The 19,009-nt window shown below is 50.3% G+C and overlaps 2 protein-coding genes across 4 annotated transcripts; both read right to left on the bottom strand.

Moving 5' to 3' along the window:
- Nucleotides 1-290: 290 nt before the first annotated feature.
- On the bottom strand, nucleotides 291-5,842 carry Unc119 (unc-119 lipid binding chaperone). Of its 3 annotated transcripts, XM_027426577.2 has the most exons (6): nucleotides 5,702-5,830; nucleotides 4,542-4,672; nucleotides 2,091-2,204; nucleotides 1,524-1,626; nucleotides 1,191-1,363; nucleotides 291-946 (listed from the first exon to the last, which is right to left on the bottom strand). In XM_027426577.2, exons 2-6 carry the CDS (start codon nucleotides 4,546-4,548, stop codon nucleotides 834-836), a joined length of 510 nt encoding a protein of 169 aa, XP_027282378.1. In that variant the 5' UTR covers nucleotides 4,549-4,672; nucleotides 5,702-5,830; the 3' UTR covers nucleotides 291-833. The 3 variants fall into 3 exon arrangements, with proteins under 3 accessions (XP_027282378.1, XP_027282380.1, XP_027282376.1); XM_027426579.2 differs by lacking the exon at nucleotides 4,542-4,672 and having other exon boundaries at nucleotides 5,702-5,842; XM_027426575.2 differs by lacking the exon at nucleotides 4,542-4,672 and having other exon boundaries at nucleotides 5,488-5,821.
- A 693-nt stretch (nucleotides 5,843-6,535) lies between these two features.
- Nucleotides 6,536-18,993, bottom strand: Pigs (phosphatidylinositol glycan anchor biosynthesis class S). The gene is made up of 12 exons (XM_027426592.2): nucleotides 18,927-18,993; nucleotides 18,570-18,709; nucleotides 18,365-18,476; nucleotides 16,760-16,849; nucleotides 15,805-15,896; nucleotides 13,545-13,752; nucleotides 12,613-12,755; nucleotides 11,722-11,836; nucleotides 9,635-9,780; nucleotides 9,153-9,253; nucleotides 7,798-8,008; nucleotides 6,536-7,502 (listed from the first exon to the last, which is right to left on the bottom strand). The coding sequence occupies exons 1-12, from the start codon at nucleotides 18,958-18,960 to the stop codon at nucleotides 7,227-7,229; spliced, it is 1,668 nt and encodes a 555-aa protein (XP_027282393.1). The 5' UTR covers nucleotides 18,961-18,993; the 3' UTR covers nucleotides 6,536-7,226.
- Nucleotides 18,994-19,009: the final 16 nt, after the last annotated feature.

The raw sequence follows: 19,009 nt of genomic DNA, 5'->3' as shown, positions 1-19,009 counted from the left end.
GGAGTGTCTTGTTCTTGGCACCTTCTCTCTCTCTCTCTCTCTCTCTCTCTCTCTCTCTCTCTCTCTCTCTCTCTCTGCCACCAGGTGAACCTTCTGCCCCACATGGTGCTCCACCTCACCACAGGCCCACGGTGATGGGGCCATGTGGCCATGGACTGAAAGCTCTGAACTGAAGTAAATCTTACCTTTTTAAAGTTGATTTGCTCGTGAACTTTTGTCATGATAAAAAGTGACTAACACAAATGCCCTCCCTCCCTGCCTTTCCCTACAGACACACAGGCTGGCCACACTCAAGAACAGAAAAGGAGTTTTATTGAAAACTATATACAGTTTGTCCAGGTCCTCCCACAGGCTGCAATAGGACCCGTCCCTCTCACACCTTGGGCAGTGTTTTGGTCCTTGATGGAGGAAGCCAGGGCTGAGACCAGGGCACCCATCATGGATCTTCGTCTATAAACTGACAACTATAAATAGCCTGGAGGTGGTGGGCAGGGGATAGGGAATGGATCCCTAACCTGATCTAGTCACAGCCTCAAGAAGGGAACACTATTCTGAAACTCAGGCCCAGTGGACCAAGGAGGTATCCAGAAGTCCTCTGCTTCCAGGAGGCCTTCCAGAACATAGTGGCAAACAGTCTCCCCGATTGCCCTTCCCCATGTGTCAAGCAGGCCCCATGAGCTTCAGAGGCTTGGCCTAGGGATGCTGGGCACCCTTCCTCCCAACACTGACTCAGGGTCCAGAGCCACTGGAGCCGGTCCCAAGTTGAGATGATGTTGGAGAGGTCACAGCACAAGGGCTAGGCCAGAGCCTCATAGGCAGGGGCAGCGTGGGGGTCAGGGTGTCCCGCTGTAGGAATAGTCTGCTTTATTGTGCATCACGAGCCGGTCATCCACGAAGTAGAAGCTGTCGGACTGTGTCTCATATGGGTGACGAATCATCTCGCTGACTGCAAGAGAGGCCCAGCCAGGGCAAAGGTCAGGAACCTGAGCCATGGCACTTTAAGGACTTCAGGACTGGGACAGATGAAACACTTCAGAGAGTTCCTCAGCTTCCCTGAGCCTGTTTGCCTCCTGGTGATGGGAGTGGTGCCGGGTAGGGAGGTGACCCAGGATGGGTGAAAGGGGACTAGGTGTACAGGTACCACACTTGTACCCCACCCCCGCACTTGGACTCTACACATCCCCACTCACTTAGCTCCTCAGACAGAGGCGGGAAGTCATAGATGTGTTCACAGGTGTTCTTGCTGCTGGGGATGCAGAAGCCAAAGTGGAAGTCGAAGCTTTTGAGCAGCTGGTTCCGGAAGTAGTGCCTCTCGATCATGCGGAAGTTGTTGACTGGCTTGTCTCCCACTGTGAACTCCACCCTGAGTTAAGACAAGGGGGCAGGGCTGAGAGCAGCCTCCATGCCAACCAGCCAGCCAACCAAGGGACCAGGCTCCAGGCAGACCACTAGTGAGAGGCTCTGGAAGGGCTGTTCCCACCCTCGCACTCACCCCCAGCCCTCACCCCAGCCCAGTGACTCACGTGGCTCCCACCTGCCTTAGGCGAAGGAAGGCAGGTGTGAACTGGTAGCGAACAAAGCGCCCTGCATTGGGGTCCAGGTCCCGCCGGTTGATGGGCAACCGTTCTGCAATGTACCCCAGCTGGGCTCAGTGGGCTTCAGGCTGGGGCCCTTGCCTCCTCCACCCTCCCCCAAGGGACTGTTTGAATTTTTCCAAACTCTCCAGAAGATTCTGGTACACTTTGGTTGAATGGTGGTACCTAGAGGGCTCTGTGTCAACAAATCATCAATTTTCAGGGGTTCCCAGAGCCACGGGATGTACATAGGATCATGGGAGGTCTTTGGGACTGTAGTTTTCAGGGAGGCCAGCAGAGGGCAGGCTGGCCAATACTAAATGGGACTATGCTCCCAAGATGTCCACCCTGAGAAACAGTAGCAGAAAAAGAGGCCTGTCTGCCTACGGTCACCTGAGTATGTTGTGGTCCAAGTCTAGACTCTGTTCTGGCCCTCTGATACTCGAGAAACCTAGAGAGCCCATTCTACTGTGTTTGCCCACCTTTTCCTGTCAGTGGCCCACCTAGCCTACTCACCTGAGACAGGGGGCTTCTTGATTTCAAAGAGGACAGTGCCTGAGTCCATGTCCCGGATCTTGAATCTGACGAAGTCAATCTTGTAGATATTTTCTTCCGGGGAGCACAGGTAGTCTAGGGGAGACAGGCAGGTGAGCAAACAGGGACCCCAAACACCACTGTCAATTTAGTTTCTGTGGGACCCCAAGGCTCACTCTGATCCCACTGGCCACTAACCTCCAGAAAGAAAACTGTGACCATTTGGGAGAAGTTTCCACACTGCAGGGGACAGAATTCTGTTATGAGGACATTGTCAGGGATTAACAGTCCCATCCTAGTGGCCTCACAGGATCAGGCAAGGGAGGTTACCTCTACCAAACCTTTCCTCCCACCTCTATTTTGGGGACCCTTATTTCAGCCTCTGCTCTGTCAAACTGGCAGGCATCCTTTGGACAAGTGTACCTCCTGTGTGGGGGACCTCACTCCAAAGGGAGCGTGCAGCTCTGCCTCTTGAAGGAAGGCTGCTATAGTTCTTCCTTGAAGTGTGTCCCATCCCCAGTACACACCCTGTGGCATGACATAGATGCATCAGGCAAGGCTGATCTTGAGGAGACTTCCCCTTGCATGGGTATTTTGGAGGCAGGTTGGTACCCCTTCCCTATTCTCTTGCTCCCCGCCCTCCTCCCACATAAGCAGCTTATGCTAGCTCTGCTGACTAAGCTCAGAGCCAGGCTACTGGGGAAGAAGAGGCCAACTTTGCTCAACAGATCCTCTGCTGCTCTCCCAATGGGAGGACATCTTAGCAAACAGAGGGAATCCTTAGAGGTCATTTTTCCAGCCTTGGCCTCGAGCCACCTTCAGGGATAAAGTGCTCTCTGGCCAAGCCAGAAGAGAGTGTGGTTGGAGCAGCAGGATATGAATGAGGCAAGGAGAGTCCTGGGCTCAGAAGGAAACCAGGAAAGCTAGGCATTGCCTAGGGAGTTCATGGTCTGACCCTAACCTCTCTTCAGTTGTTGCTATTCCTAAGCCGGGGGTCTCATGTAGCCTAGGCTAACCCTCAAACCCACTAGGTGGCAGATGCTAGCCTTGAACTCCTGTTCTTCCTGCTTCATACAACTTACTGTTCTCATGGCAGCAATAGCAAGTCCTAGGGGAAGCCCTGGCAAGAAACAGGAAGGAGCAGAAAATGCTAGGGAGGCTTGGGTGCTGTTAAGGTACCACATCCTCCCTGCTGACCTACAGAGGCCGGAAGTCACCCCTGGGCCACCTCCTATTCCTCTTGTGGTTGGAAGAGGAAGTGAATACAAAGTCATTCTCTCTTCCCTAGGGCAGCCCCCTCCAGGAAGCCCTCCTGACAGCCCTCTAGCACCTTGGAGCTTGGCAGAAACTATATAAAATTTTAGAGGGTGCTGAGCTCTGACCTATCCATCACAGCTCAGTAAGGTCTGCCCCACAGCTATAGAAGATGCTGCAGAGGGAAGGGAGGGTGGGCAGAACCTGGAAGCAGGATCCTAGCTGCCCAACTCCCAGGAAAAACCTCCCTTTTTACCCTGTGTCCAGCTTGGGAGCCTCTCCTCTCCCTGGGAACAACTTCTCACACCCAGACCTTAGTCTCTTACACTGAAAACTCAATCTGTCAGCCCCTCTGCCCTAGCAGGGAGTGAGGGTCAGGGGCTGCCTAGGGCTCAGGACACTGCAGCCACTCTCTCCCCTCTGCAAAACAAGAGGCCTAGGACCCAAGGTCAGTCCAGAGTAATGGCTCAGAAGCCAATTGCTCTCCCTGTAGCCACAAATAGCTCCCTAAGCCGGATTCAGGGCCTGGTAATCCAGGAACAGCAAACCTCAGACCTATGTGATTAGGGTCAGAAGATAGCAGGCAAGGTGGAGAGGCCTGGAACCCTGTTTTCAAATCCCACACAGGAAAGGGCTCTCACAAGGCACTTGTCCTTGCTCAACCTCTACAAGCTATGAATTCCCTCCAGACTGGGAGACCCATGCTGTGACTTCACCTGGAGGCTTCCTTCGTTGCAAAATAAGCCTTCAGTTATCCAGGAGTGAGGCAGGTGATCCTGCCCCCCACCCATAGGGCTAAATTGAACTGTATGGGCTGCTGTTACAAAATGCAGCCCACTGGCTTCCACACCAGCCTGGTCCAGGCCCCTCCCCCCTCCACTGATGCCTGCTTGTCCAAGGGAGGTCTAGCCAAGAATCTGCCGCTGCTGCCTAGCTCTGAACGGAGGAGGGAGGCCCCTAGGGACCCAGATGCACAAGCTCAGGCCTGCCATCCTGGTCTCCACAGCTGTCTGGGAGCCCTCAGCTCTGCTGCTCCTGCAGATCCATCCAGGCTTTAGGTTCCACTCTAGCACTTGTGTCCATCCCATAGAAAGGGACTGCTAGCTCACAAAGGGAGCTGGAGCAGGTTGCTGGTGACCCACCCATTCCAAGGCAGTGTGCCACTTTCTCTCCAAATACCTTCCATTCCTCAAGGCTCAGCCAACCTTCTGCCAGAAGACTCTCTAGTCCTGTTCACCATCTGTAGTGACGCCTGCCTCTGCCCTGAATGCTCACTTATCTGCCTGCAGACAGCTGCTCTGAACCAAGTCCTGTGTTGATAAAAAAGCCCTGTTGACATAGCATGCATAGCATGCCAAGCATTGTCGAAAAGCAGGAGACAGGCTTTATTTCACAATAACCTTGAGGGAGGTAACATTGTTCCCATTTTACAGATGAAAAAACATGCCTCTGGAAATGAAATTACATCCCCAAGGTCACACAACCAATTATGGGGCAAAAGTGGGACTCTAGTCCAGGCAGCACAGCTTGGAAACAGCTCCAGTGGAAAATGGGCTTCCATTGATGAGAGAGCCCTGGTTAAAAAAACAAGTACCAGCCAGTCCAGGCTTGGGATCACACACTTGTTTCCATGACACAGCCCACAAGCCAACAGACTGAAGCACCCGATCAGTAACGTTCCTGGGAAGAGTATGGCGCTAGCCCTAATGGGGAAGCAGGGTGAGGGACCCTGGAGGTATTCCTCGACTCCACCTCGCCAGAGGATAGGTGCTTAAGAGACTGCCAGTCCGGCACACTCCTCTGTGACCAGCTTCAAAGAGTCCACAGGGGAAAGGGTTCAGATGCAACTGCTGCCCCACCTCTACCATGGGAAAAGGGGTGGGCCCCTTGAAAAGGAAGGAGGGAGGTGAAAATAAGCCCTACTACATGTAGAGGAGGGGCGCACCAAGACACCAAGGAAAATAACAGAAATCTCAGGCTTGGAGGCAAAGGGAGAGTAAAGGGACACAGAGGAGGGGCACTGCGTGGGGGAAGGGTGAGCGCGGGGGCCGGACTCTGAGCCTCGTGGGCCCCCTCCCGAGCTCTCCCTCCAGCCCGCGGGTGGCGCTCCCTTGCCGGTGCTCACCGCCCGTAATCCGCTGCAGCCCCAGCACGTCGTCCGGCCCGATGGGCTGCTTGCCCTGCAGCGGTCCCACCCTGGGCCCCGGGCCTGGTTCTGGCTCCGACTCGGACCCGGACTCGGATTCTGCCCTAGGCTCCCGCGTGGGTTCCACACTCCGGTTCGAGGCCCCTGGAGCGGGCTCCGCCCCCGTCCCGGTCCCGCCGCCGCCCTTCTTCACCTTCATGGCCTCGCGGGGCGGCGGATCCTCGCCTGCTGCTACCGCGTCTGCTGCCTGAGCTGGCTGGAGTCGGGGGAAGGGGGAAGAGTCCGCCGCCCCACCCCCGGTCGGGCCCCAGGTGCCGTCCCGCCTTGTCCACGCCCATAGCGGGCGCGTCATGCATGCCCCGCCCACCGACTGGCATCTCCCCCCCTCCGCCCCCCCCACCCCCTCCGGTAGAGTCAGGATCCTGGGGTCCTCTTGAACTTCACGGTTCTTTTGGACAATGTAAGGTATACTGAATACCTCTCTTTCTCTCTGGGTTCCAGCCTCAAGGTCTTTCCCTGATAGCTCCATCCTTGAACTGATTCCAGTTCAAGTCTCAACCTCCCACACCCACCCAGTTCTAAAGTACTTCCTCTCAGTTTCCAGCTAACCAGCCTGTTGTTTTTTTTTCTAATGCATTAGGCAAAATTATTTGTATTTGTGCCCTGACCTTTGCTCCTCAAAGGTCAGATCTATGAAAGCAACCATACTCTATACTCTGTTCTCTATAACATCCCAGTGCTAGCACAGTGCTCCTGGCAGCCAGTACCCAGGATTTCCCTTTGTTGAACTGATGAGTTAATATCCCAGGGCTGTCACTGGCTCAAGCTATTCCTCCCTAGAATTCCTGCTCAAAAGCAGAAGCATATATTCACAGCTTTAGGCACCCTACAACATGCAAATATCACAGCCCAGGTGTCTAGCCATTCCCAGACTCCACAGTCAGGTGGGACATGGAAGACCTGTGAGCTCAGGGCAGATCAGACTGCTTCTCACACATGAGTGAAAATAATGATATGTCATATCAACTCATATTCAACCAATGTTTATTAACAACCTAATACATATTTTTAAAGAGCCCAATATACACAACACTTTTATATGCTTATCACATTTAATCCAATGCCCTTCTGAGAGTGACGTCATTAATGCTTTCCGACAGATGAAAACCTGTGGCTCAGTGAGAAGCGCTGCTTATCTAAAGCTCTCCAGTACCTCAGTGCAGCAGGGGTCCAATCCAGGCCTATTGGATTCTAAGTCAGAAGTGTTTCCTCCTATACCACACTGCCTCTCTGAAAGGGTAGAGGGGAACCAGTTCCTAAGCCACTGCCTCCTAGACCAGGCTAGGCTGTACCCAATGGGTGATACCAGTCAGGAAGGAGAGGAAGGAGGGAGAAAGTCTTAGAAGTGGAGAGGAGGGGGCTACAATTTAACCCAAGGATTTCCCCTAAATCGACCCCTCAGTGCCATAGTATGCTGTGCTGACAGGCTGGAAGGACAAGGTGCCACTGCCCAGGGGTAGACAGGCAAAGGCCTTTAAGTTCAAGCCAGTGGGATAGGGAGGGAAGGGAGGATGAGTCCATCGTTGAGCATCATCCTTTGGTTGGTGGAGAGCCAACAGAGAAGAATGAAGACAAACCATCAAACCTCACTTTGGTGTCTTGGCCCAACACTCCTAGCTTGGCCAGACAAGAAGTCTACCTCTGACATGCCACCCAGCTCAGTCTACCTTCTCAGGCTTTTTCCAGGACTTGTGAGTTTCCAGAAAGATCTTGACCAGAGACAGGAGGATGGGCACAGCCATAGGCAGGAAAAGTGGGATATAGATAGCAAATTTCTGGTCATCAGGGAAATACAAGAGGTGGAGGAGTGAGGGATCAAAAAAGGCACGCTCAGAAGATGTCACAGCTTCCTGGCTGGCCACAAAGGCAGATGACAGGTGCCCAAGGGCCAGCTCCTCTGCTGCCTTCTGGACTGCAGCCACAGCCCTATATACCTAGGAAGGTGAAGGGATAGGAGTTAGCAATATGCCCTGGGCATGGGGTAGGGGAAGAGTGCTGGCCTTTTAGAACCCTCTGTCTCCCAGGGAAGTTTCCTGGAGTCCACCCAAGCTATGTGGAAGTTAGTCAAAAAGGGTTGTTTATTTTCTTGAGGGTCAGCTTAAAACTTTCATTTGTTCCTACCTAGACTCCCATGGGGAGCTGGCATGGCTTCCAGAGGAAGCCTGATGTATTTATTAATGGATGGCATGCTCACAGGCACCCTGGCCCATCCCTTCCTAGCCCATTTACCTCAGATGCCACATCATCCTTGATGACAATGTTGCTGATCTTGCCCAGAAGCTGGGCCAGGGAGGTGAGGGTGGTGGTGGCTGTGGCCAGGTTCTCCACTGACCGAGCCCAGAGCAATCGGTCCAGCTCCCAAGTCATGAGGCCTTCACTCTTTGGTCCTGAAAGCAGGCATTTTGGAGGCACCTGGGGCTGAGTAATCCCAAAGAGAAGCCTGTGGAAATGGCACCGGGAGACCAAAGTTGCTGTGAACAGGGGTGCCAAAGCTAAGATTCCCATAGTCTCTGTCTTAAGCCAGTCACTTTTGGTTTCACTGAGAACAACAGAGTTGGAAAGATGAGTAGCAACAGCAAACAACCCAGATTTCCAAACCCCACCTTGACCAAATATTTCCATTTCCACACTGGAGTTCCAAGATCTTGTCTGAAAATGGTGCTGTGGTTTAAGTGTTTCTTTAGCCCCAACTTAGTCCGGTTCCCTCCCTTTCTTTGAATAAATGGACTCCATGGGACAGGGATGGCAGGCCCATCTTTGACAAGACATGTGTGCCTCAAGGTACTGCCAATTACAAGAATACAGTCCTGATTAGCCCAGAAGCCACCTTAGCATCTTCGATGTAGAGCATCAGATGACTGCCCTCAATTCATGTGTTAGCACAAAATAAATAGCTATTTTCTTAAAAACAAAAACAAAACAAGGAGCTGGAGGGATGGCTCACTGGCTGCTCTTCCATAGGAGCTGGGTTCGACTGCCAGCACCCACCTGATGGCTTACAACCATCTGTAACTCCAGTTCCAGAAGATCCAATGCTCTCTTCTGGTCTCTGTGGACACTAGGCATACAGGCAGGCAAAAAAGCCACACACATAAAGTAAAAAATAAAATAAAAAATTTAAAAAAGATGAGACCTTATCTCAAAAGAAAACAAAAATAATAAAATAGTTGCTCATGCTCTCTCTCTCTTTTTTTTGAGACAGAGTTTTTCTTTGTAGCTCTAGCTGTCCTTGAACTCCCTCTCTAGACTAGGCTAGCCACGAACTCACAGAGATATGCCTGCCTCTGCCTTCCAGGTGCTGAGATTAAAGGTGTGCACAACAGTTATTCTCTTAGACACCCCTAATCACACATGGAAAGCTGGCTTCTATTTTTCTGAAGGAAGCTTTGCCAGGTGCTTGTCTTCCTTAGGAGAAGGACCACTTGCAAATTTTTCTTGGTCTTTCTCGGGTCTAGGCACAGACATAGCACTCCACAGCAGTCCCCCAGGCAACATTTCATTCCGCTATATCTCGCCTATATTCAAAGAGACGATGGGCACACCATCCATGGGCATAGCCCCAAAGAGGTCATGCAGGGCCTTACTTCAACTGAGCCAGGAACACCTCCATCACCTGCACCATGTCCACCTCAACTTTCACTGGCAGATCTGAGGCATTATAGATTTTGGGATCAACGTTGTATATCTGAAAATGGGGAACAAAATAACCTCAATACCACACAGGACCACGCATATTTCTGCTTAGTATTCAGGGGCCATCAAAGAAAAGGAGGCTATGGCATCTGGTATCCACAGGTTATAAATCCAGGGGCACAGCACCCCCCTTTTAAATTTTGAGTACCCATGTACTTAAGTACGAAAGAAGCTTCGGTACATTATACTAATTGCCCCCTCGGAAGTCCTATGAAATTCAAAGCAATTATCCTATTTTAGCATTCCTACCCACAGACCAGAGGATAAAGGAGAGAAGGGCCCCACCATTGTAAGACTCCCCCAGGGAAGCCAAGAGCTAACTAGGGTGGACACAGACCTCCAGTGCAAACTGATAAGTCACAGTGACTATTACCATAATGCCACCCCAGCGGGGACTGTGGAAGGCATTGGTGGCCACTGGAGCCCCATCCTTGTCCTGAATGTACAGAGGGGAGTGGGCAAGCTCAGGCACATAGAGCAGAAAGTTGAGCACAGGGTACAGGGAGGCAGCGCTGGATCCTGTGGTACAAACAGAGGAGTTAGGATACCAAAACATGTGACTCCAGGCTCAGCCTCTTCATGGCTGGGAGAACCCCGTTCCCCAAAATGATGCTTACTAGGACGCTTGCTACTCCACATTGATGGGACACAGTCCTTAACCCCCAAATGTCCCTGGTTTTCTGCCCTGTAAGAGCCCGCCCTCCACTGTCTACGACAGCTCTCTTGGACACTAACAAGAGGAATTTCAGCTCTGTAACAGGTTTTAGGAAGACGTCTGTCAGCTCTCTGCTCTCCCTCAAGCTCTTCATCCCAGGCTACAGCTCACACTCCTTACCACTGGTGCTTGCTGGCCTCACCGGCCTCACCTTTGGTCACCCACTCACATTTCAGCTTCCTAAGCTACTCCAAACTCCCTCAGTTTCTATGCTCTTCCTCTTCTTTGTCTAGGCCCGTTCCCGTTGCCCTAACAGCCTCCTGTCTCTGTCCTCATGCTGCACAAAGCATCCTCTAGCTAATGTTGCGGACTGAATGAAGTAATAAAGAAAGGAAGAATGTGCCTCCCCTCTCGAAATCCTTGGTCCATACTTAGCAATACATTTAACTCTGGTCTTTCTTCACCACACTGCCAGGGCTCCTTCCCTCCAGATGAAAGATTATAATCCTAGCTTCAAGGTTCCCCGAATTCACTGAGTACAACTGTCCATTCAAATTCTGCTTTGCGCTGGCTGGTGCTTGCCACCATACCTGATGACCTGAATCTAATCCCCAGGACCTACATAATGGAAAGAAAAGATGAACTTTTGTTTTGTTTTGTTTATTTGAGACAGGGTTTCTCTGTGGCTTTGGAGGCTGTCCTGGAACTCACTCTGTAGACCAGGGCTGGTCTCGAACTCACAGAGATCTGCCTGCCTCTGCCTCCCAAGTGTGCTACTACCGCCCAGCTTGAGAAGATGAACTCTTACAAGTGGTACTCTGATCTCCACATGCATATCACACATTCCCTCCAACATCCACAAAATGCATAAATAAATGCTAAAAGAAAAATCAAGGGTCTGGAGGTATTGCTCAGTGGTTAGGAACACTGGCTGCTCTTCCAGAGGACCTGGGTTCAATTTCCCAGCACCCACATGGCAGCTCACAACTGCCTGTGACTCCAGTTCCAGGGGATCCCACACCCTCATATAGACATGCATGCAGGCAAAACACCAATGCACATGAAATAAAAATAAGTAACTAGGCCAGGCGTTGGTGGCGCACGCCTTTATTCCCAGCACCCGGGAGGCAGAGGCAGGGGAATCTCTGTGAGTTTGGGACTAGCCTGGTCTACAAGAGCTAGTTCCAGGACAGCCTCCAAAGCCACAGAGAAACCCTGTCTCAAAAAAACCAAAATAGATAGATAGATAGATAGATAGATAGATAGATAACTCATTTTTAAAAAAGGAGACAAAAGAAAAACTAAATTCTGCTTTCAAAGGCTGGGGACGTAGCTCAGTGGTAGCGGATGCGTCTGGCTGCACAAGAGCCTGAGTTCAGTCCCCAGAACTGAGGGAAGAAAATTACAGTAGTATTTTTTTTTTTAAAGCTGGTTGTGGTGGCACATGCCTATAATCTCAGCTTGGGGAGGTGGAGGCAGGAGGATCAGGAGTTCAAGGCTTTCTTGGCTACAAAGTGAGCATGGAGCCAACCTAGGATATATAAGAGCCTGTCTCAACAACCAAAGGGAAAGATGAGAGAGGGTGACAGGATGGGAGGGAGGGAGGGAGGGAGAGGGAGGGAGGGAGGAGGGAGGGAGGGGGAGGGAGGGAGGGAGGGAGGGAGGGAGAGAGAGACACTAAATCTTCCCAGTCCAGAAAAACCACCCAACCCTGAAACCATCAAGTCACACAACCCACCTCCAACCCCACACTGTGCCTACAGTGTTTCTCCCTGGCCTGGCAGAAGGCCTCTTCAGGGACTCACCCAGCCGGGACTCCACAGGGTTGATGACATGGGGGAGGCTGTGCATGGCCAAGTAGTAGCTAGATGAGGCTGGGTCAAAGCGGGGGTTCACTCCCAACATCGCATAGTAAAGGATCTGTAGCACAAAGAAGAACATGCTATTTCTGGTCTCTGTGCATAGATTGAGAGTCTACTTTCTCTAAGAAAAGCACTGAGGTACCTTGATATATTCAGGACAAGGTAAAATATACAAGACAAAGTCAGGGCTCAGTGGAAATAGGTGTATGGAAGAAAATAACGAAATCAAGGGGAAGTTAGCATACTAAACACATACTTAGAAAACCACATATTTTACCAGGTTTCCAAACAGCCAAAGGGGAAACAAAGAAAAAACATAACAGTGTTCACAAAATCCAATCCAGCCCCCTCTTCAGAGACAGCCACTCCCATTAGCAGGCCCTGAGAAACAGACCCCCACATTTTCCCTACAAGGACAGAATGTGACAGGGAACGCAAGCAGCATTCTTTATGGCCTTATTGTTACAGTGCTTACATATTTCAGAGAGCTTTTTTTTTAAATAAATTCCTTAAAGGAGGCTGATGGCTTTAATATCTCAATGCAACTGCTGAATAAGTTTGAGGGAAGGTGCTTTGCTACACCGCTCTGATGGGACTCGGAAGGAAGGATACCGGAACCTGCCCTCAAGGGATCAATGAACTGATGGAGATAAACAGGTGCACACACAGCGCTCCCCACAAGCTGCACACCGGTACCTGCTCACATAACACTGCCCTGCACATAGCTATGTAAGCAAACCATCACACTGTAAGAGACAGAAGAGCAGATGCCCTGGTAAACACTAAATTTGCACAGACTTTGAAAAAAGTTCTTTAACTCTCGCCCGATCTTACCTGAGAATCCACAGAGAAATTGCCAGCAGCACTGAGGGCATTCAGGAAAGGCTGCACATACCGCTGGACGGCCCCCTCAATGTCCCAGTGGACATCATGGGACTTGGGGTCCGGGTTGAGTAAACTGAAAGTGATCTCATAGCCTATAGGAAGAGGAGTCATAGATAGGGAAGGGTGCCGGGAGGAACCAGAGGATAATGGTGAGATATGGAACACTACTGAGTGTTTTAAGAAAAAAAAAGTGTGTGGGGGGGGGGACGACTGCTGGAGAGATGGCTCAGAGGTTAAGAGCACTGACTGTTCTTCTAGAGGTCCTGAGTTCAATTCCCAGCAACCACATGGTGGCTCACAGACACCTATAATGAGATCTGGTGCCCTCTTCTGGCCTGCAGGGACACATGCAGGCAGAACACTATACATAATAAATCTTGAAAAACAAACAAAAAACGGCCAGAGGCGGCGGTGGTGACGCACACCTTTAATCCTAGCACTGGGGAGGCAAAGGCAGGTGGATTTCTGTGAGTTTGAGGCCAGCATGGTCTACAGAGTGAGTTCCAGGACAGCCAGAACTGTTACACAGAGAAACCCTGACTCAGGGTAAAAAAGAAAAATGGAGGGACAGGAGAAATGGTCCAGAGCTTTAAAGCACTGTTTCACTTTTGCAGTGGGCCCAGGTTCAATTCCTAGCATCTATATGGTGGCTCACAACCATCTTAACTCCAGTTCTGAAGGATCCGACACCCTCTGACCTGCAAGCATCCACACCATACACATGCATACATGCAGACAAAACAGTCATAGGCATAAAATCAATAAATTGAAAAATGTTTTTGAAAATGGAGACCAGAAAAGAAAACGCAGTGACACAGATCCCCCAGTGTCCCCACTGACTCATTTCTCCTCCCTTCCTGTAGCAAAGCCCAGAGCCCTACCCAAGCTGGACTTGAGAGGCCTCCTCTTATCGGAGCTCCACTTGTCCTCGGGGAGGTGGTCAGCCAGAGCAGCAGCAAGCACATCCTCAGTCAAAGACATGGCCTGGGCTATTTGGATTATGCGACGGCCAATGATGTTGAGGGCTTCCCGGTGCATTATCCCCCGTACAACAGCTGTCCTCTCAGGCCCAATGTAGCTCATCACGTCCTGTGCAGAGTACAGAGGGATGGAAGACCATGGTCCAGTGAAGAAAGCACACAGGCACTTGCTCCTGCCCCCTACCCCCTGCATCTTTTGAGAGAGCCTCTTGTTACATAACCCAGGCTGGCCTGCAATTTGGGAGTCTCTGGTCTCAGCTTTCCAAATGATGGAATTACAAGCATTATGCCCAGCTCTGGCTCCTGTCTTAAGGAATTTGGCCTATTGTTACCAGTCAGAAGGTTATACCACTCTCTAGACTTGTTTTTTCTCTCTCTGTTTTCTGGTTTTGCTGTGTATATAAAGATATAGTTTGTGCTGGAGATGTGGCTCAAAGGTTAATAGCACTGGCTGCTCTTCCAGAGAACCCAGGTTCTATTCCCAGCACCTACTTAGTGGCTCACAACTGTCTGTAACTCTAGTTCTAGGGGATCTGATGGCCTCCACCTGCCAGACATACACACAGGCAAAACAATCATACATGTAAAATAAGATAAAATTCAAAAAGCAAAGGTTTATGTATGCAAACACTCATACGTATGAGTGTTTGCATACATATATGCTTGTGTATCTTGTGGATGCCTGGTAATCAGTGAGTCCTGAAGAGAGCATTGGATCCCTGGGATTGGAGTTAGACAGTTGAGAGTCACCATGTACACGCCAGGAACTGAACCTGGGTCCTCTGCAAGAGCAGCAAGCACTCTTAACACTGAGTCATTTCTCCAGCTCCCCCCCCCCCCGCTTTTTTTTGTTAGTTTTTTAAGAAAAGATCTCACATAACCAGGTTGGCCTTGAGCTATGCAGCTGAGGATAAACTTGAACTCCTGATCCTCCTGCCGCCACCTCTCCAGTTATAGGCATGCACCACCATGCCTTTTTTTCCATGGTGTTTTCTTCATTAACTTGACATGCCTGAGCATTAAGCTTATATGAATAATTTCATGTATTTCCATTTCTTTTTCCTTCCCAGTAGACACAGGTACAGTCAACACGTAAATCTTTAGGAACTGGTAAAACAGTGTACTAGAAACCAAGAGATGGCATTGCCAAGCAAGAGAAGCAGATTCAATGAACAAATGAGAGTGTGGTCTCTGAAAAAGGCACGTGGACAGAGCCAGGCGTGCACACAGCGTTACATCTAAGGGGGGCCAGCTGGAAGTAACACAGATGTCTGCTGGGCAGTGGTGGTGCACACCTTTAATCCCAGCACTCGAGAGGAAGAGGCAGAAGGATCTCTGTAAGTTTGAGGCCAGTCTAGCTTACAGAGTAAGTTCCAGGACAACCTCCAAAGCTACACAGAGAAACCCTGTCTGGGGGTAAAAGAAAAAAAAAAAAAGAAAAAAAAATATATATATGTTCACCACTAAGAGGGCAAACATTAGACTTGTTTATACAGTGACACATGTCATTACAAATGGTTCTCTAAAATCCCAAACAAAATCAAAGCAGCAAAAGAATGTACAGTATAATAAATATGTCTATGTTTTAAAATATGTAAAATTGGCTTGGGTCGGTGGTACACACCTTCAATCCTAGAACTTAGGAGGCAGAGGCAAGTAAAGCTGTGTGAGTTTGAGGCCAGTATGGTCTACACAGCAAGTTACAGGACAGCCAGGGCTACATCGTAGAGAGACCCTGTCTCAAAAAAAAGGAAAATTGTACTGGAAGTATCAGGAAGCCTAGGTTCAAGCCTTGGGGCTTGAACACACACAGGCACAGTGGAGCATGCCTGTAATTCCAGCACTTGAGAGGCAGATGGAGGAGGACAGGAAATTCAAGACCACCCTCGGCTACAAACTGAGGCCAGCCCTGGTTACATGAGACACTGTTGATAAAAAACAAATAATCACTAGCACCTTAACCACACACCAGTCTCTGGTTTAAAAAGACCCACGTTGATATAATTGAATAATGACACTGGTATGCTTATTGTAAAATGTGGAACTTTCTGTAGCATGTGGGAGGTACAGGCAGCACCCGAACCCCTCTAAGAAGCTGGCCTGGGAGAGGGAGGATGAGCTGACAGAAAAGGCAAGTGGCCAGCAGCTCTTCTCACCCTACCTGGGGAAGAAGGGAGGAGTGTTCGGAGATCATGTACACAGTCAGGGAGCCCTCTGCTTGCTTCTCCGGCTCAAATAATACGGCTTCTGCCTCTGGGGATAACAGTTGTGACACACCCAAAGCAACATTATTACAGCTTTCCCAGGACCCCAAGGTGCTTGAGACACCCCTCCACTTACACTCAACAAATGCTGCAGCCAGGCTTGAGCAGGCCACTCCAACTTTCAGCCCATAGGGGGACTGGGCTGAACCCCAAGGCATCTCATTCCCAGCTTTCTCAGAGAAGCTTTGGAAGTTAAGACACAGCATGAAAATCACACTTAGGAGATGTCCTAGTTAGGGGACTATTGATGAAACACCATGAGCAAAGCAACCCGGGAAGAAAAGGGTTTATTTCAGCTTATACTTCCAGGTCCATCACTGAGGGAAGTCAGGGCAGGAACTCAAATGGGACAGGAACTTGGAGACAGGCGCTGATGCAGAGGCCTTGGTGGAATGCTGCTTACTGGCTTGCTCCTCATGGCTTGCTCAGCCTGCTTTTTTTTCTTTTCTTTTTTTTTTTTTTTTTTGGTTTTTCAAGACAGGGTTTCTCTGTGTAGCTTTGGAGCCTGTCCTGGCACTCGCTCTGGAGACCAGGCTGGCCTCAAAATCACAGAGATCCACCTGCCTCTGCCTCTTGAGTGCTGGGATTAAAGGTGTGCACCACCAATGCCTGGCTTGCTCAGCCTGCTTTCTTATGGAACCCGAGATCACTAGACCAGGGCTGGCACCTCCCACAATGGGCTCTCCCCATCAATCACTAAGTAAGAAATGCCTTACAGTTGGGTCTTATGGAAGCATTTTCTCAATTGAGGTTCCCTCCTTTCAGATAACTCTATCTTGTGTCATGCTGACATAAAACTAGCCAGCATAGGAGAGCAGAAGGAAAGAGAGAGACTCATCAAAATTGTCCTACCATGTACATTGCCTAGTGACAATGCCTCCTCCTCGTGGTCCAAAGCTCTCCGGTAGGCCTTCTGGAATCGACACTTGATTTTCAATTTGTCTGAAAGGAAGAACACGTGAAGGGTATTTACACCTCACCTTCCTGCCCAGCTGGGCACTTCCAGTGTTAAGGACACTAGGATGGCTCTTCAGAGAAAGAACAGGTACCAAGTAGGAACCTGCAGCCATGTGTGGTGGAGCATGTCTCTTAGTACTTCAAGGTCTATATTCAGCCTGTACCTCCAGTCACTCCTGTTGTTTTACTTAGAACTTCAGCAAGGCAAAACTCAATCATTCACACCTCCACGAGTCAGTCATATAGGAAAGGTGTCATTATCAGACCTGAATTTAATCCCAGCTCACGTTTACCAGCTTTGTGATTTAGAGCAAGATAAATCCTATAAATCTTGATTTCTTCATTTATAAAATGAGAATCATTTTGCTAGGATTAATTGAGGCAAATGTGTATAGCCATCTGCCTGGCCTCCTGCAGACAGTGTGACTTATACCAGTCATTTTCCTATCTGTTCACAGTATTCCTTCTGTCTGGAAGGCTTTCCACTCTTCCCATTTAATCTGACTCCTATATGTCCAGTTTCTAAAATCCAGCTTCAAAAATCACATCCCTCAGCTGGGAGGTGGTGGCACACACCTTTTATCCCAATGCTCAGGAGGCAGAGGCAAGTGCATCTCTGTAAGCTTGAGGCCAGCCTGGTCTACAGAGTGAGTTCCAGGACAGTCACAGCTGTTACACAGAGAAACCCTGTCTCAGAAAAAAACAAAAGCAAAACCTATTGGTTAAATCCCTCTCCACCGTTCTTTCCTCTCTGACAGGTGAGGATGGAATCCAGGATCTCCTGTGCCACTACCACTAAACCAAACTCCAACCTTACATTATTTTGCCTGTTTCTTTCTCCCTGATGTGACTATAAACATCTTGAAAACATCACCAGTTTATTATTCATCCTCAAGTTCTGGCACCTAACCAAGTGCCTAACAATAAAATGTATGAGGTTAGAATGACCAGGGACTGAATACATACCCGGTCTAACTTCAGACTTGTGTTCTTTTAGATACAGCCTGCTTTCTCTATAGACTGATGGGTAGCAACTGATATTGATATGATAGCATAATTCGCCTTATGAGTTAAATTACTGTAACAACAGACACTTCACTTAAGGCTAACTCCCCCCTTCCTAAATAAGCACATGTTCATTACAAAAGAGATCTCTTTTTTTGGGGGGGGGGAGTGAAGGAAGGGGACAGGGAGATAGCTCAATGAGTAAAGGTACTTGCTACCAAGCCTGATGACCTGAGTTGAATTCCCCAAGACCCATGTGGTAGAAGGAGAAATGACTCCCACAAGTTGCTTTCTGACCTCCACATAGCGTTCCACAGCGCGCGCGCGCGCGCGCGCGCGCGCGCACACACACACACACACACACACACACTAAATGTAGTAAAACATTTTAAAGTTATGGCACGCCCACGCTTCTCCTATGGAATCCAACTCTAGTTTTTGGGTCTGGCTCAGATGGAGAAAGCAGCCCTGACACCCTCTCTCCGGGGAACTCACATTTCAGAGGGATTTCTCGCTCATGCACAACGGTGAAGGGTAGCTTCAACTGGTCGTCCAGGGGCACAGAGTCCCGAGTAAACACAACTGTAACTGGCACCGTGAGCCGGAGCTGCGCGGAGGAGGGCATCGGGGCCTTTAGCAACGTGTGCACCTTGCGGTGGGCTGCTCCCCTTCACCCGGGTCCTCCTCACTCAAGTCTCACCTGCAGGGCATTCAGCCTACTGATCTGGGAATAAGGCAACGGGGCCCGGTAGGTCTCCGTGGTCTTCCACCAGAGCGGCAGTCCCAGCAGAATGGCCACCGCGGCGAAGAACAGCGCGGCGCGCTTGCCCCGGACCAACTCTGAGGGCACAGGGGGACGACTGAGGCTCGGCAACCTGGGTGCAATGCCCGCCACACCGCGATCGCAGAGAAGTGTGGGCTGCCAGGGTCCCCGTGCGAAGCCGCTCCCGCGTGGCGTGCCCCCGAACCCAGGATGGAGGGACCTGTCTGGCGCCCCACCCACACATTCTGCCCTCGAGACCTCCCCGCCGCTCCCTCCACCCGAAATCCACCGCACCTAGGTCGGTAGCCGAGGCTCCGGCGGCCGCCATGCTCGCTTCCGGCTGCCCAGGTCGTCGAGGGGCGGGGCCTCGTAAGCTT

This window comes from Cricetulus griseus, chromosome 7 (genome assembly GCF_003668045.3).
Source record: "Cricetulus griseus strain 17A/GY chromosome 7, alternate assembly CriGri-PICRH-1.0, whole genome shotgun sequence".
NCBI lineage: Eukaryota > Metazoa > Chordata > Mammalia > Rodentia > Cricetidae > Cricetulus > Cricetulus griseus.
This window is presented reverse-complemented; position numbering and strand designations above follow the sequence as displayed.